Source organism: Erpetoichthys calabaricus, chromosome 11, assembly GCF_900747795.2.
Source record: "Erpetoichthys calabaricus chromosome 11, fErpCal1.3, whole genome shotgun sequence".
Taxonomy (NCBI): domain Eukaryota; kingdom Metazoa; phylum Chordata; class Cladistia; order Polypteriformes; family Polypteridae; genus Erpetoichthys; species Erpetoichthys calabaricus.
The window spans coordinates 22488500-22507856 of NC_041404.2; the positions used below are offsets into that span (position 1 = coordinate 22488500).

Below are 19357 nucleotides of genomic sequence, written 5' to 3' on the forward strand. Positions count from 1 at the left end.
AATCTTTAATGTTTGATAGGCTGCAGCAGTGGCATAGCTAGGGGCAGGTGAAGGGGGCGGCATTATTGGCCAAAAGGCTCAGTACAATTTGTGTGTAAGCAGCAGAGTTCGGGAAAATATCACTCATGAATGAAAAAAAGTCAAATTCTCTGATTCTTATCCACAAATGTTTCAAAAATAATTTCCAGGCTGTCCTTCTATGACGGCATCAGACACAGCAGTTGAAATTTATGAGGCAATAACAAAAATAAACATTACACCGATAATAACTTCTAGGAAGATAAAGAACTAATTTACAATTCATAATTTTGTTTCGCTATCAATCCAAATCCATTCTTGCGTTGCGCAGAAAACGTCCCCACCTATCACTTGTACATTACACTGGTTCAGATTTTTGCAGCGTAATTATATTAAACTTATAATTAGAACACGGCTTAACGTCTATGCTATATTCTTGTCTAGTTGATGCTTATAAATAATTATATGTGAAAAATTATTGCTGTTTCTCTATATATGAATACATCTATGCAAATATATCTTTATTTTTCTCTATACGTCATTTTAATTTTCTATTTAAATTAGTTAACATATTGAGATATGGTGGAGGGCGGCAAACTGAAGCACCGCCCCGCCCTGCCCTGCCCCGAGCGGCACGAACTCGAGCTACGCCGCTGAGCTGCACGACACAAACAGGTAAGGAGTTTGAATTTTAGGCTTCTTAAAGAGTGGCAGACGAACCATTAAAAACAAACAAAATGCGTATATTTGGAGTCACATCAGACAATGAACAGATTTACTTCCTATCACGTTGCATAAATGTTTCATAATACTGTATAAAGTTAATATACACCAAATCTCACTTAAAACAACATGTTTTGAATTTCTGAAAAGTTACACAAGTTCCATTAAGGATATTGAAATGACACTTTTTTTGGTTTACTTATTGTACTTGTGGCAAAATCAACACCTTCTTAGTTTTTTTAAGTAAGTAAAAATATTTATAAAGCGCCTGTCACAGACAAAAGTAACAAAGCGCCGAACAGTAAAACACCGAATAAAATTAAATATTTAAACAAAATACAGAGCAATCTATTTATGTAAAAGTCAACGTATCTGTGTGTATGGGTGTATGTTCCAGCATCACTTCGGAACGACTGGAGCGATTTTCATGAAACTTGGTATACATGTTCCTCATTGGTCGACTAAAAATATTGTAGAGTGAAATCAACCCTAACCCACCCCCTTCTGGGTAGGATGAGGGTGATCTTGCGCTCTAGTATGCATGTTATCATCCAGTTGACATTCAGAACGACCACCAGAGGGCGAACTGGAGGTGACTGCCAGCATTCTTTATGGTTGAGCACAACCGCGCCCCTGTTGCTTTTGAGATTAAATAGAATTGGCCGGTTCCGAGCGTCACCTGGTTGATAACATGCTGTAGCGACCTCCGCGTCAGACTCGAAAAGAGAAGAAGTTAAAAAAAAAAGACAGACGTACTAAAGTCTCACAAAAGTTTTACTTGAACGATCAAGAAAAAGAACGCCGACTTCGTAACCCTAAACACAACCTTCTAGCACCCTCTCCAACCCCTCCTCCCGTCCCGGGTCCCGCCCCATAAATTCCCCCACATCAATCAATACCCCCCTGTAAGTGTTCCGTGCTGTACTCCGCCTTCCCTCAATAGGACCTAACAGTCACTCAAAAAAAGGCTTCAACCTGGCTGGGACGCTACAATACAAAATAGACCACAAGATAAATACATTAGCAAGTCTTAATTGTTTGTTAATTTATTTTTATTTTTAAAGTTGTGCATTTTTTTAAATATGTTTTTCTCAAACAATTAAAAAAAACACTTTATTTTCCTCCCGGAAAACGCTGAGTATTTCAGCTAGTGACAATATAAAAAACAACAGATGACAGCGCTACCCAAATGTGATTTTTTTTAAATTAACTTAGAAAATGCATGCACGGCCCCAAGTGTTCTGGGGAGTCCGAAAGCTCTTTCTTTATGGTAGTTGAAGTTCTCTTAAATACAGTGGCGGGCATTCTCAAGGTGCTCTTTCAACACTCCATCGCGAGAGGCAACAAAATCAATCAACCAACCCACGGGAAATCCCAGCCTTACTGGAGATCCCACTCTCATCATGGCCACGCAAAACCTATCCAAATGCTCCACAAAAAGATGACACATTCTATTAATCTGGACAGGATATGTCGATTTGTGGTGATTTCTTCGTTGTGAGTTCTAATGCAGATTCCTGTAGCCTTCATCTAGCTGTTCAGCAATAATATGCCTGCCAAAAAAGGAGTTTAAATTTCGTCTAGAAGACTGGCTACTTTCATGATGCCTACATTTTTCAGAAAGATGTTTTAGGTCCCGTACCATCCCCCATCGCTGTCCACAACACCTCAGGAATAACACTTTGAAACAGCAGACAGGCAAAAAAAAGGCATTACTTACACTACAGTACATCCAGTTAGCCAACTCCATTTGTCATAACAAGAGCAGGAAAAAGTCCGTGTGTAAGCTAGTCCTCCATCAGGATTTATGAAGGGGTGTTTCATTAAAGACATAACCAATTTTTTTTTTTATTTCTGAAGCTCCACTTGAAGTTGCCATTGCTGTAAAGTCGCATACCCTCATCTGTAGTTGGTTCTATTCAATAAGGGCGCGCACAAAAAGGCGACCTTCAAAAGGGCGACCTCAATTGGGCGCGGAGAATAAAAGCGCACATAAATAAAAGCGATCTTCAAAAGGGCGACGTCAATTGAGCGCCGAATAAAGGCGCGCGTAAATAAAGGCGAGCTTCTAAAGCAGGGGTAGGCAACGTCGGTCCTGGAGTGCCACAGTATGTGCAGGTTTTTGTTCCAACCCAGTTCCTTAACGAGAACTCACTTATTGCTGATGAAGCACATATTGCTTAAGTGACATTTTAATGCTTCATTTTAGTGGTCTCGCTTGTTAAGGTTCTCCAACCTTAATTGCTTATTTCAATCTTAAACTGCTGCATTCAGTGTTTTAATTGCTCCTTATTAGCAATAAGATATAAAAGACAAAGCAGCCAGCAGTTCTCCAGCTAGCTTTTTTCCAATTACATCTGTGTGTGTTCATCATGCACGGTTTGATTTAATAAAACACTTAATAGAAAAATGTGACAGACTGAAAATGATCTGTTTTAGGCTTCAAATCATTTGGATGATATCCTTGGAAAGGAAAAAAATCTACGATATAAAAGCCTTACATTGCACAGACTAACAAGCCATAAAATTAAATAAGGTCTGAGATTGGCAATGACTGGTTTCTAATTAAGCAATTGGGTTGAATGAAAACCTGTAGCCACTGCGGCTCACCAGGACCAACATTGCCTACCCCTGTTTTACATCTTATTGCTAATAAGGAGCAATTAAAACACTGAATGCAGCAGTTTAAGATTGAAATAAGCAATTAAGGTTGGAGAACCTTAACAAGCGAGACCACTAAAATGAAGCATTAAAATGTCACTTAAGCAATATGTGCTTCATCAGCAATAATTGAGTTCTCGTTAAGGAACTGGGTTGGAACAAAAACCTGCACATACTGTGGCACTCCAGGACCGACGTTGCCTACCCCTGTTCTAAAGGACGACCTCAATTGAGCGCCGAATAAATGCGCGTGCAAATAAAGGAGCGCTTCAGAAGGATGACCTTCGGAGCGAATTAAATTAATTGTCCTTGATTATGCTAATAGACCGCATCTCGAATATCTACGTGGCATTGCACATAATCTACAGCTTCAAGTGTAACTTGCTTTCACCTTTTTATACATTCAGTCATTGCCTTAATCTAATTTTCTGTAATTTTGAAAACAACGAAATATAGAGAGCTTTAGAAATAGTTCGTTAGAAGTAGTTCGTTAGAAGTTCATGCATTAATTAATTGGATGTTTTAATTTTCTTGCTTTCACCTTTTTATATGTTCAATCATTGCCTTTATCTAATAAATTTTCTGTAATAATTTTGTTGCGTTTGCCTTTATTCGCTGCGCCCAATTGACGTCACCCTTTTGAAGCACTCCTTTATTTATGTGCGCAGTTATTCGGCGCTCAATTGAGGTCATCCTTTTGAAGCACTCCTTTACTTACGCGTGCCTTTATTCGGCGCTCAATTGAGGTCGCCCTTTTGAAGCTCGCTTTTATGTGCGCGCCCTTATTGACGGATACCATCTGTAGTTACGTTAATGGCGGTTGTGATCTGTGAACTTGACATAGTACATCGACAATTGTCCTATAACATTAGATTAAAAAACCTAAAACAATACTAATTCGCTGCCAAAACATGTGGGCGTGTCCAGGGCGCAAGGAACTGAATCCCCGGGAAAAATCTGAAAGCAACCAATTAAAGGACAGCCTCAGGTCACCTGCTTCCCAAAAGATCAAGGACTTGCATCGACTGTCATTTTGCCGGCGCCCTTATAGGTATTCACACAAAAAGTACAAGTCGGAACCAATTTTGAGTGGATGTTGATAGGCACTGACATAATGATTATTTTGCATTACCTAATTGAGTGGAGTTTTTAAAATATTTTGGGGTGGTGATGCAGTGCCCTAGCGCGCAGCATTACAAACAGCCATTGTTAAAATTCGCATTCTGCAAATTACATATTGTCTAGTAAAATTTTGCACAAATTGTAACTTCTGGATTGCATGTATTTATCCTAATTATTTAATTTTGCGCCATCAACTACTTGCATGTATAGGTAGATGTGCTGAAGTGATGGCAATTCCAAATCCAACAGGAGAAGGTCATTGTTCAGTTTTACTGCCTAATTTTAGTACCTCAAGCAGCTACTTGTACAATTTGTAGTGAATTTCTGGGGGTTCAAATTAAAGTGCAATTATGGGAAAGACTCAGTTTAACTTTTACCAGATAAATATAAAGGTACGCTAAACAAGTGAATGATGTGTTAGAAACAAAGTACTATATACTGCCTATACATATTATATTTGGAAATGTATTTGAAAATAAATGTAATTATATTGTATTTTAATATAATATTTTAAATACATGTGTCTGAACAAAATATATTTTACATTATACTGAAAGATATGCCTTCATATTTTTCTATTGTAATATATTTCGTTTTTCGCAAGGGCGTAAGCATAAAAATGAAAAAGAAAAATTTCTCGAGTCAATCAAAGATCTGTTTAGCATCCTCACCAACCACATTTGTGACCACCCCCTCAAAAATATCAACATTTCTTGAAGCTGTCCATGTGATTTACTCAAAGCAGACTTGTGTGGTTTATCAATCTTCTCAATAACCCTAGTCTTTGTAGCCTGTAAGTGGCAGGAACCTGAAAGTTTACCTTTTACTGGTAACATTTATCTTTTCCATTAGGTTTGCCAGTCTCTGGTGCCATCTCATGCCTCTGCCTTTATCTGATGCAGTGTTCCAGTTTTGGCTTTAAATAGGCCAGGCTGAACTCCTCTTCAGTTTAGCCAAATAACAGTTATCATGAGGTAATGGAATAAGCAGTAATAATGAAAGAATCACAGCATTGTTGAAAAAAGAAAAAGAAATTGATTAGGTAGCTCTCCCAATGAAAAACAAGAAAAAAAGAACAACAGGTCCTGTGTCATTTATCGTCGGCTACTGACTCGCCGTGTGTATCTGTTGTGTTGCTTTTTTGTGTTGTTTTTTCTGTTATTTTGTATTGCTTGATTGTTATGAGTCGATGGGTAAGTTGTTGGACTTCATTTGTCATGTCCTGTAGCAAGTCCATTATCACCTCCAGTATACAGAGTGTGCATTTCTTGTTGCTGTTACGATGAGTGTGATGGATTCCGGTGCCTATGCAAAATATTCAGGCCCCATCAGATTTTTAAACATTTTGTTAGGTTGCAGTCTTACACTAAATCATTTAAATTATTTTTCCTAAACCAACCAACACTCAGAATAGCATAATTTTAGATTTTTTTGTGAATTTGTTAAAAATAAACAACTAAAATATTTCATTGACTCAATTACTCAGGCCCTTAACTTAGTAGAAGGACCTTTGACAGCCTGGAATCTTCTCGGGTATAAAGTGACACCTGGATTTTGAAATATTCTGACATTTTTTCCACAGATCCTCTCAAGCTTTGTCAGGTTGGATGGAGACCGTCAGTGAACAGATATTTTCAGGTCTCTCCAGAGATGTTCGATTGGGTTGAAGCCTGGGCTCTGGCTGGGCCACTCAAGGACATCCACACAGTTGACCCTAAGCCACTCCTGTGTTGTCTTTGCCTTGTGTTTAGGGTTACTGTCTTGTTGGAAGGCCACCCTTTGCCCAGTCTGAGGTTCAGAGAACTCTGGAGCAGGTTTTCATTAAGGATATCTCAGGACATTGTTTCTCTCTGCCCTGTCTAGTCTCCCAGTCCTTGCTGCTGAAAACCAACTCCATAGAATGATACTGCCACCACAATGCTGCACTGTTGGAAAGGTGTTGCCTGGTTTCCTCCATATGTGATTGATGCTTAGAATTGAGGCCAAACAGTCAAACCTTTGGTTCATCAGACCAGAAGAGCTTGTTTTTTTTCACAGACTGAGAGTATTTTAGGTGCCTTTCTGCAAACTCCAAGTGGGCTTTCATGTGTCGTCTGGCTACTCTATAGTAATAGAGTGGTTGACTGTTGCAGTACAGGTTGTCCATCTGAAAGTTTCTCCCATACAGGTTTTCTGGAACTCAGCCAGAGTTATTGGTCATCTCACTTATTAGGATCCTTCTCCCCTAATTTGCACAGTTTAGTCAGGTGGCCAGCCATAGGAAGAGTCATGGTTGTTCCAAACCTCTTCCATTTAAGAATTATGGAAGTCACTGTGCTCTTGAGAATGTTTAATGCCACAGGAATTGTTGTGTAGCCTTCCCCATCACTGTGCTTTGACACAATTCTGTGTTTAAGCTCTGCAGGCTATTCCTTCAACCACATGGCTTGGTTTTTGCTCTGACAAACATTGTCAACTGTGGGACTTTCTATGGGCAGGTATGTGCCTTTCCTAATCTTGTGCAATTGATTGAATTGACCACAGGTGGATTCCAAACAAGGTGAGGAAACATTTAAATGATGACCAATAGAATATGATGCACATGAGGCAACCTTCAAATATCATAGCAGAGGGTCTGAATACGTTTTGAAGGCACTGGATTTCTTCCCTCTTCCCCTTGCTTTGTGCAATTTGCTGTTGTCTGGAAGTTTCCATGTCTGCTATATGTGTGATAGTGGCCTTTCCAATATGTTCATCTGTTGCTGCTAATTTTGTTAATACTCTAGTGTGAAAGAAAAATGAACTTCTTGCAAGCTACTTAGGATTAATAGCTGACAAAGCCTTTTTGCTATAACGGCAGGTTATCCATACAGGCGTCTGTCATAAGACAGGGTGCAAGCTGACATAGGACAATTTCCATTTTGTTTAGGAATGTGTCTATTTGACACAGGAAAGATGATCTTTCCTTCTTTAGGGTCTATCTGACAAGTAAAAAAAACATAAGAACAGATGGCCCATTAGCGTAATAAAATGAAATGCTTAAGTAAACAATATTATATTTTTTTCGATAAATAAGGGGAAGGGGGAGGAAGGAGAAATTATAAAAAGCCAATCAAAGAATGGAACTTTGCTCTTCTGCCTTGCAACGTAGTATCCATGTACTTATCTGTCACTAAATAAAAATCTAATTGATTAAACTATTCTTGTCTTCATCTGGAGGTTTCTTCCACACTAGTTATTAAGGATCTTCCTAGGCAACCCTTTTGGACACAATCGACCTGTTCTCTTTAAATGTCATGAGTCTTTTATTAATAATCACTACTATCTGTGAGACCCTCCCCAACGCCAAAACGTGGATGACATTTCCGTCAAAGGTTTCTTGTCTGCTGTGGAGGCAATAGCAGGTGAGTGGCACAACTGATGCAACTACTGTACAAGTTCACAACATTGCCATCAACCGAATGCTGATGCGGGGAACACTGTCCTGGCCCGCTCTTTTCTGTCTTTGTCCGTTCCAGAATGACTCGAGCCCCTTGATGAACTTCCGCTGGCACTTCCTGGTGTTGCAGAAGTGCTGGCTTCCAGGGCTCTAGGATCCACCGGGCACCCCCTGACAGTGGCCACGGACCCCTATAGGGTTGAGCTTCCCAGCTCGGTTCCCGTGACCCCCATAGCAAGTAGGGCGGCTGTCCTCTCGTGGCCCGGAGGAGGTATAATCCCTCTCCCAGTCCTTCTAGGTGTCCCGGCTGGGTATGGCGCCCAGCTGCCCACCATAAGTGTTTTTGCTTAACGGTCACAACTGTTCAGGTGGGTATCAGAAATGAATTTTTGTTATTTTTGTAAAGCCTTAATTTGCAAGTAAACTCTAATATGTATTATATAAATCTCATTATTCTTTTGGTTTAATAATGACAAATATGTTCTGAAATATTTCAGTTAGGGAGACAGAATCTTTGAGGCTGTTAAACTCAATAATTGTGTCGCCACGTATTGCATGTTGATTAGCACATCAAGTAAGAACTTCATTGTATTCTGTACTTTTTTTGTCCTAATTCAATTTTATTTCATATCTCATTAAAACCAATATGAATTTAAAATCTCGTTAGCACTTTTTTTTTTTTTCGGCTTTCTTTCTTCACTCCGAGTACAGTCCCTCGAGCAACATTAAGGTATGCCGATTATATATAAAGTAATTCCCATTTTTTTTTTAACAACTTTAAAAACATGACTATTGAGGCTTATCCTACCTTTTAGGTTTTCTTATTGTTCGGGTTGTCCTTTTCATAAAACGATATATTTTCTGTTACCATCTGTATTGATTTCTGTAAGGAAAACACTTTTTGCTTATTGGTGAATTCACACCTAGCCCTCCATAATACCCCTTTTATTATACTTATTCTACCCCAGTCTTTTCCCCCTACTTCTCTTTTCCCAGATCTGCCAAAGACCACTACAGTATATCCTTATCTAGTTTGGCTTTAATTAATGCATCCTGCTTTGCTTTTTTCCATACTTTGTTGGCTATGGGGCACTCCCACAAAACATGACTTACTGCCTCATTCTTGTTGCATCCTTCTCTAGGGCATATAGGGTCTCTGATCCTTTTCCTTTTATTTAAATTTAAATTAGTCTCTAAAGCCTCGTGGGCAGCTAGCCAAGCTAAATCTGCTAACTTTGAGGTTGGAAATTTTTTCCCAAACCTTTCCCAAATCTTTCTTGATTCTTTTCTGGTTTTTCCTGAAATTGTTATGGGTCTCTGTTTGTCCTTTATCTCTTTTACTAGATCTTTCCACCTTTTCCACACTTCCTTTTCTCCCTTCAAAAAATCACACTCCTTAATACAAGCCAACATTCTCCTATATATTTTTGGAATTCTGAATTCATATGGGCTATTGTTGTTAGTTTTATAAAGACCAAACTTCCTTACATGCCCTCCCATCATATATCTGGCCATTTCTGCCCTTCCTTTCCCGTTTTGCATTAGTGCTATATACACTGCTGTATATTTCATTCTTAATAATACCCTTAAATCTGGAAAATCTTTTCCCCCTTTCTTTTTTGGTTTCTTCATCTTCTCCCTTCCTATTCTTTTGTATGTCGACCCCCAAAAGAAATAGAAACATTGCCTCTCAGTCCTTTTTAAAATGTTCTTCGTAGGTAAAAAGACTGTCGCCAAAAAAAACAGCCTTGGCAAAATCACTGCCTTAATCAGCAAGATCCTGCCTTCATACGTTAGGTCCCTTAGCTTCCAAAGACTTGTTAGTTGTCATACTTTCTTTTCCATTTGTTTCCAATCACTTTTCCCTTCCTTATCTTCCCCGAATTTTATTCCCAAGATTTTTATTGGGCCTCTTTGCACCTTTATATCGTGCCCAAAATCCTCTGTCCATCTGCCCTGCAGATGGGACTCCGTTTTCCTCTTGTTTAATTTAACTCCCGCTGCTCCAGAGAATGCCTCTACTTCGTTCATCGCGTTTCTTATGGATGTGCAATTCCTACAGATCAATGTGATATCATCCATATACAAAGTACATTTAGGCGATTTCCCTCCACTTCCTGGTATTTCGACTCCTTGGATGTTTGGATCATCTCTTATCCTTCTTGCTAATTGCTCTATACATAGCACAAAAAGAATGGCAGAGAGGGGGCATCCCTGTCTAATTCCCCTTTCTATTTGTATTTCTTTAGACAGATGTCCATTTAGAAGAATCCTTCCTGTTGCACCAAAATAGCACTTCCTAATAGCCGCTCTTAATGATTCAGGGGTGTTCACCACTTCTAGCACTCTCCACATAAAATCGTGATTAATTGAGTCATATGCTTTTTCCAAATCAATGTTTATCAATCCGATCGCCATCCCTCTACTCTTTACATATTCGCATATGTCTCTAATTAATATATGATGTTGTGCTATCAATCTTCCTGGCACAGCATACACCTGCTCTGTTCCAATGAGGTTTCCAATTACTCCTTTCATCCTATTTGCTATTATTTTACCCCATAATTTGTAGTCTTGACACAGGAGGGTTATTGGCCTCCAGTCTGAGATGTCTTCCGACTCCTTTTTCTTTGGAATTAAGGTGATGATTCCCTTTTTCCATGTCTCAGGTACTTCTCCTCCCTCCATTACTTCTTGAAATAATTCCACTACTTCTTCTTTCATTAACTCAAAGAAGGCTTCATAGAATTCCAGGAGCAATCCATCCATTCCTGGTGTCCTTCCTTTATTGCCCTGCTTTATAGCCTGCTTAATTTCTGTTACTTTAATATTCTCCTCCAATTCTTTTTGTTCTTCCCTTAATTCTTCTTTTGTCCCCTTCAAAACTTATTGTTTAGCTGGGTTAGTGCTTTGTCTCTTGTTCATTGTATTCTGTACATGTGACAACAATAAACCTCTAAACCTATAAATGACTTCTCCTGCCCACAACTCCTACTGGACTGACTTTATAACTTCTCCTCTGCTTACTGGTGTGCTTATTCTCAAGGACCACCTCTTTTCTCTGCTAAAACTGAACGTTGTACATGCTACTGTATGCATGACGAAATGTCAGCCATAAGAAATGCATGCAATATAGAGAAATGGCTAATGATGTGGCCCCTAAACCACAAGGAGAGAGAGGGGTTGGGAGCATGCACTGATACAGCACGTTGCCACACCCACCACACGATGGACCACTTGGATTGGGACCACAACTGGAACAGAGTGAGGTTTTTTACAGTGGCTGGAGTGCCAATCCTGTCACCAACCCTCAAGTTTTCCCTGTAAGTTGGAGGACCTGCTTGTAAGGGCTGGATGCAGATTAATGTCATACCCAGGATGGAGCAATAGCAGGTTAAGGGCCTTGCTCAAGAGCCCAGTAAAGTAGAGTCACTTCTGGCGTTTATGAGAATCGATTGCCAACGCAGATGAACTTGCCTCAGAGCCACCACAAGGCTGTTGCTTTAACTTACACTTCTGACTCACTGTGTGACTCTGAGCAAGTCATTGAACCTACCAGAGGTTCAAATTGTTAAAAAGATTTGTAAGAGTTGTATTAAGTATATGTACTTGAAAAGTTCTTTAAGTTGTTCTTTGCCATTGGAGGATGATGTAAAAAATAAAGCTGTTTTGTTTCGACAAAACCAAGACAGAAAATGTAAAAGTCAAAGAAATGAAAAAAGTATTTAAAATGGATGGTTTCTCTTGTTACTCCACTTTTTCCCACCCAAGTCCCGCAGATGTGCACATTAAGTTGTGTGAAATGTAAATTTGGGTGTGTTTGGGGGGCTTCTCTTTCCGGGTTGTGGCTGCCTTGCATCTGATCCTATCCTATCCAGGCCTCCCATCATCTCGCTTTGAAAGGGACACGTTTAAAAAATGGATGACTGGTACCAGGATTGTGTTTACATTTTATGCCGCTTGTGTGAGTGGCATTTTGCAAAATGTTTGTCTAATCTGGGATTTGAAGGGTTCATTCTTTAACTTACAATAGGAGCATTTTAAAACATATTGAGAGAGCAGGAGATTCAAATGTGTTGTATGATTATATCCAATACTAATATATTTATATTTAATTTTGAAGTATTACACACTTGTTTATTTAAATGTTAACTGAAAGTGTTCATTTCAGGTATTTGTGTCTACTGTATCATTCTAGCATGCACTGTGTTGTTCTTTCATGCTGCTGAGGCATGAGATTAAATACAACTGCTTTCTTAATTAACTGTAGTGAGAGGTCAAGCAAAACGACACCTAATAAGATTATAATATGCAAGCTTTCAAGGCAACTCAGGCCCCTTCTTCAGGCATAGATGTAATCAATTACAATCAATCTTGCCTGAAGAAGGGGCCTGAGTTGCCTTGAAAGCTTGCATATTATAATCTTATTAGGTGTCGTTTTGCTTGACTTGTCACTATATTTATAATGGCTAACACAGTACAACACCCTAGTACTACTGTACTAAATTAATTGTACTATAAGGTTTAAAAAAAAATATATTGAGCAGATGTTTAAATATAAAACAGTTGAGGGTGTGTGGTGTTACTTCATCATCCATTGTCTTCATTTAAATTGTGCTGACATACAGTAGAGGTTTGAATTATACTTTTTTAAAGTGCATACACATTTTGCATACCTGACAGTGTCATTTATTGTCTCTTGACTGGTTGTACATTCTGTGTCTGCTTATTTCATACAAAAGTCTTAGAAATGGACTTTCACTTACCTTCTGATCAGATTTTCACTTAGATTCCACGAAGTAGTTTTAAGTGATGGCTGCCATGTTTAACTCCATTTATATACTGTGTTTCTTGTGCCTGATTTCTTTCTGTTACAGAGATGCTGTAATCTGCAGCGCTTTCTGGCAGCATCTAAAGTGAGAGACGAAAAAGCCCTGGATGGAGCACCCAAATGGCAGGACACACTCCCACACACCTCCATATCCACTCAGAAGGATCAAAAAAATGCACATTTTAGAAAGTCATTTTCTAATCCGCTTAATCAATACCAAGCTCATGGTTGGTGCTGGAGTCTAACCCAGCTAGCATAGTGCACAAGGCAGGAGCAAACCCTGGATAGGGTGCCAGTCCATCGCAGTGCAAGCACACAACACACACATACATACTGGGGCCAGTTTAACAGAGCCAGTCCACATAACCTGTATGTCTTTGGACAGTGGGAGGAAACACACATACACATGGGGAGAACAAGCAAACTCTATGCTGAGAGGATCCAGTACTTGAACCCTGGTCTCCTGCCACTGTGCCACCCCTTTTAATAGACACACCAAATACCAAGAAAAAATTCAAACCGATACACAGAAAACATGTGAGCTTCAGAGAAACAATGGCTGATCTGAGATTTGATTTTCAGAGCTCTCACACCAGTGATCTGCCCCAAAATCCTCCCATGCAAAAATATTGGTGTACTTCACAGATTTAGGTGTGCTGAATCCATTTCTGCAAGCTGGAATTTCTCTGCTACGAAATGTTTTCATGAAATATCAGATTCAGAGAAACAATATGTTGGTTTTATTTATTATTATTATTTTATTGTTATTTTATTATTATTTACCAGACTTTATATTAACTTCACCTGTTTGTTGTCTGGTACAAATCTTGTAATCGATATTTAACCCTCTTCCTATTGTCCAAATGACTTGAAAATTTGCACACTTACTCACTTCCGATGACAATGCATGAATCAATAATCAGTTTCACTAATTGATCAATTAATCCATGTTAATTAAGAAATGAAATTTTCATATGAAGAATAGTTCAAGATTACACCAATAGATGGCACTAGTAACAGATAGAACTAAAACAAACCTAAGACTAAAAAGTTGAAAATAATATATATATAAAAAAATATTTTTTAAAAACCATACTTATATTAAGTTAAAAAGTGTACTAAAAAGTAAAAGATAAGTGTCTCATATATCACTCGTAAAATAAAAGCATGGGCGCTTTTCATCAATCAACATTCAAAAACACTTCTTGAAAAATTTTGGCAAAAGCGCCTCACCTTTTATTTTATGAGTGATGTATGAGAGACTTATTTTTTACTTTTTAGTTAACTTAATATAAGCGTGGTTTTTAATTTTTTTTTTAATAAGTTATATATGTTTGATGGGATAAGAATTTTTCATGCTCAGACACATTATTTGAAATATACTTTGAGCTCACAGTCTTTTTCTTCTCTTACATTAGTTGTGGTGGAAACAACCCATAATTAAGTATTTGCTTTACATTTTGTTTTGCTTTCAATCAGCATTTTTTTCTCTTCACTTATTCCATAGCCAGGAATCTACATTTGGAAGGTTAGAATGATGTCTTAATTTTCCAGAAGAGAAAAAGTTGTTGTTTAAATGGTTATTACAGAGATAGTATGCAAAGTCGGGTTGATCCATCCATTGTCTTACCCAGGTAGCAGGTAATCAAATGGTAAAAGAGAACACGGGAGCAGACTCTGATGAACACAGGGAGAAGACTTCCACCAGGGCATCGCTCAAGTGGAGAGACATTACGGTGAAAGGTGGCGTGTTAGCCGACTTCTGTTGGTCATTCCACTGTGAAACACCTTCAGTGGATTATAACTGGAAACAACTACCAAAGGACTGCTTTTTGTAAGTAATAATTATTCTTAAAACAAATATTTGTGCAATTTATCATTTTTTCAAGTTGAAAAATGTCTGAATTAGCGTAAGCCAATCTAATTAGGGTTTTATAAGAATTGTAATGATTTACTTAATGAGGTGGAAGTACATAATAAACAAGAATACTTCCACCAGAGATTTGAAATGTTAAAAATGTGTGCTTCAATTTAAATATTTAATAATGTTAGAAATTTGTAATTTGTTTCAGCCCTCTGATAGAGGTCCATAGGTGGCTAGATCCCTATTAAAGGATCAAAAATAATGTGATATTCATAATCACTAACATTGAAATAGTATAAAATGAAATCCCACATGCCTATGTTTGAAATTCGCCATTTGTAACCTTCTGGGAGTGGCCCTTAGAGGGCTAGGTGCAGCGGTAAAGAATTAAATATCAAAAATATTATAATTGTCATGATTGACAACCTCGAAATAGCATTAAATGATAGTCCACATGCCTATATAACTGAAAAGGAGTAACTTTGGCCTCTCATATCCCATTAGGGGGTCGATTGATGACCTACACATCTTCAAGTCCTTCTGATCATTTTTCTGAAGACAATTATTAGTTTCCTATTGACATTTTATATAACTAGGCAAGTTTTTTCTTCATAAATCATTTTTATAATCTTGCCACTTAAAGCCATTATTTATGGTATTATTCTTAATACAAAAGAGTCAAGATGATGTTAAAAACTCTAAGGCTTTAACAGAATCAAAATTGAGTCTAAATCCTGCAAGGATACTAATAAAGAGGCCTTAGTGTTTCTAAGATGACTTGAACTGCATATGAACATCCATCAACAAATCAGCGTAGTACAGCTGAGGATCATGGAGCCTGTTGGTGTGGCATCAGGGAGAAGGCTGAAATCAACCCTGGAGGGTGCGTCACCCAGTCAAAGTGCACTCCTGTGCTCTCACCCACACAGGACATCATTCAAACCTGCCTTCTGGGGTCTGTATTTATACAGCACCGTAGTTTTAATAAGACATTATCAAACCAGATACTGCACCCAATTTTTTTTTTATATGTTACTTATCCCGTGTGGTTTGTATTGAAGGTGGAGAAGCATTTTTAATCTCATATTTTCATGGAGAACAGAGATAGTGAAGTTTCTCGTAGAATAGAAGCCAATGGTGTACACTGCTGGACCACAATGGAAAGGGGAGGCAAGACTGAATCCAGACTGCATGGAGCCCATCTGCCCTGGGTGATGAGCTCATGCAATGGAAGACAATGGATACAGACAGATGTGAAGGACTTCCACAAAACACAATAAAGATCAAAGCTGCGTCCAAATTTGTGAGATATAAGGAATAAAATGTGGTTGATGTTTCATTGACTTTTTCAAACTTTACCTTTACATTTTTTCATATTTTTTCTGTGAATAGGATAATATTTCTTTAGGTGCTTCTTATTTTTGTAGTCACATTTTGCAAAATTATAAAACCACTGACTCAAGCACAAAACATCGCGCTCCTCTTTTTAGAAACAGTGCACAGTTTATCTGTCCCGTGTCTTCTCCACTCTGCACCATTCATACACAAATACTAACCAGTGGTAGAACATGGTCACTTTTACCAGTCCCTTACATCAAGACACTCAATTAATAAGCTGAGACGTTTTTATTGATTTCATCACCAGCAGACTACTTTCATTTCAGTGTACTAATTTACTGATTTCTCGATTTTTAAATGGACTCCTCCAACCACAAGGAGGAGAGACAGATGTCACTAGTAAACTGAAGAGAATGGACACCGCATCAGCACTCCTAAATTTCACAACCTGTTGTAAACATCTCATTCCGTTTCTGATAAACCACATGGTCTTCTGAATTCTTGTCCCCGGACTCGGATCCATTTGTTAGAAACTGTTAATGGAAATCTGAGAGTCAATATATCATGTCCAAATAAGAGTTCTAATTTCTGAGCCATACATTATCTCCAATGGATTGAATAAACTTACCCCACTTACTTCCCACCAGAACAGGACAAGCACCATGCAGTGTACTGTAATCATCCTCGCCATTTTTCAGCACATTGTACCAGAATACAGCTGTGCCCTTCAAGAAAATTATTTGGGGATAAAAAAAGCCTTAATCTGGAACACTTAAAACTCCAAAGATATCTTTCATTGTAACAAAGCCTTAAAAAAGACATGACCTTACATTAAACAAGGAATCAATACATTGTCATACTTTACAAAGTTTATAAAGTATAGGATGACACTGAGGTTTGCACTGCTGCTAATCAGTTGTGGTTTGGCCCACTCACTGGCTCTGTATAGTTTGTGTCCTAAAGATGGGCCTACACTTACCGTTTAATTTAAAACTGGCCCAATTAGCTATGCATGTTTCTGTGCATGTTGATTTTCTTCCCTCATTTTAAAAGGAACACATTCGGTTAAATAGCAAGTATAAACTGGCCAGTGTGAGCATATGCGAATGAGTGTGGCCTCCCATAACTTACAGCATCTATAAAACATATTCACCCCTTGGAAGTTTTCACATTTTATTATTATATAACATTGAATCACAATGGATTTAATTTGACTTTCTTGATATTAATCAACAGAAAGGGACTCTTTAGTGTCAAAGTGAAAGCAGATCTTTAAAAAGTGGACTAAATTAATTACAAATATAAAAACGCAAAATAGTATTCACCCTTCTTAATATGGCATACCTAAATCATCACTGGAAAATCCATTTGGCTTTAGAAGTTCCATAATTAGTTCAATGGAGATCACCAGCCTGGGGATTGCATTGATTGTAGTTTAAATGCATTTTATGTGGGAGCACCAGCTTGTGACGAGTTAGTATGGTGGCCTAACCTATACAATGAAGACAAAAGAACAATCCAAGCAACTCGGTGAAAAGGTAATTGAAAAACTCAAGTCAGGGGATGGAGATAAGAAAATATCCAAGTCATTGAATATCCCTTGAAGTCCTGTTGTATCAGTCATTAAGAAATGGAAAGAATATGTAACCGATACAAATCCACAAAAACTGAGTGATAATGTTGGAAGGAGACTAACGAGGGAGGCCACCAAGAGGCTTATGAGAACTCTGAAGCAGTTACAAGCTACAGCGGCCTAGATTGGAGAGACTATACAGACAACAACTGTTGTTGTGCTTCACTAATCTCAACTTTGTGGAAGAGCGGCAAAGAGAAAAAACTAATTTGATATCTCAGCTAGAGATTGCCTGAAGGCACATGGGAGGCTGTGAAGTTGGTAGAAGGTTCTGTGGCTTAATGAGACCAAATTTGAGCTTTTTGCCCATCAGACTAAACACGATGATATTCTGCACATTATCAAAAACACAGCATCCCCAACATGAAGGATGGTGGTGGTAGCATCATGCTGTGAGAATTCTCTTCTGAAAATAGGTTCTGGAGGGTTTGTGAAGGAAGAAGAAAAAATTTAGACATGGGCATCAGTAGGGTTTGTGCCCTAGGAACCAAGCTACCCGAACTGTTCTGTAACATTTCAGTAATTATTTGCCACTATGATGCTGATCTTTCTGATCATAAAATGGGTCATTATGATAGCAGTTGACGAGAAGAATTCATATTTAATTACAGACTTACAGTATTTGAGGGTTCCTCTAGAGTGACTCTTTCTCTTGCACGACTTGGCTCAAAAAATAATCAGCACATCGTCATCTCATAAAAGGCTTAAGTTCTGAGTTTGGTATTTTTCATCCAGCTGTTTCAGCTGTAGACCATCCTCAAGAAACTGTGACACACAGGCACACACAACAGACAGACAGACACACACCTATCATTGAGATATCAGTGTTTTTGGGATCAGGGGACTCTAAAACATTGAGATCCATCGCAAACTGGAGATCACATTTTTTGATGAATCTAAAGCTTTCGCTCCTTCTCCATATATGATAGGTTATGGTGGGGTAGGGCACAAAGTAAAAATGAATGAAGCAAATGCCTGGGAAATCTCAAGGAAAACCTGATGCAGTCTGAAAGAGTCCTGCAGCTTGAAAGAAGATTTGTTTTAAAGCAAGACAACAAAATCAAGAATAAAGCCAAATTTACTCAGTAATGGGTTCAAAACAACACACAGGTGCCCTACGTGTTCTGACAGTTTTGCAAAGACGAATGGGGAGAAATTACAGTGTGCAGATGTGCAAATCGAACAGAGGCCTGAGCACACGGGATCAAGGCTGTCATGGCTGTTGAAGGCATCTATTGCAGTACTGTAAATACTGACTGGAAGGAGGTTAATACCTATGTGATTGATTGTTTTGTGTCTTATATTTGTAACTCATTTCACCCACTCTGCAGAGATCTGTTTTTTGTTTTTTGACATTGAAGAGTATTTTCCTGCTGATCAGCATAAAAATGTCAACATAAACCCACGGTGATTCAATGTAGTGTAAGGGGTGAATGCTTTAATAAGCACTGAAACTTAAACTCAAGGCTAGGCCACTAGGCTAGCCACTCTGGATTAGGTAAGTGGGTTAGAAAATTGATGGAAATTTATCTGTGTAAAGTGAAACCGATCTGAACCTTAAAGTGGAAATCCTAACTTCTCCACTTCAAATTAATTGTCAAATGTATTAAATATAGTGAGATTATTACTTTCATGTCCAACCAATTTTCTGGTTACTATCAATGTTTTTATGGATTTCCTTTCTCATGAAGGCAGTATTCTTCAATAACATCCAACTGCAGAGCCACAGCACCACACATTACCGCAAAT

General features: G+C 38.3%; 1 protein-coding gene across 1 annotated transcript in view; it reads right to left on the reverse strand.

Moving 5' to 3' along the window:
• Positions 1-16212: 16212 nt before the first annotated feature.
• The window catches only part of LOC114660239 (prolyl 4-hydroxylase subunit alpha-2-like), a 44265-nt gene continuing 41120 nt past the window's right edge, over positions 16213-19357 (reverse strand). The window contains exons 13-14 of the mRNA XM_028812795.2: positions 16604-16700; positions 16213-16508 (exon numbers count right to left, since the gene is read on the reverse strand). Coding sequence (XP_028668628.1) covers positions 16438-16508; positions 16604-16700 — 168 coding nt within the window. The 3' untranslated portion in view covers positions 16213-16437. The remainder of the gene's footprint in view (positions 16509-16603; positions 16701-19357) is intronic.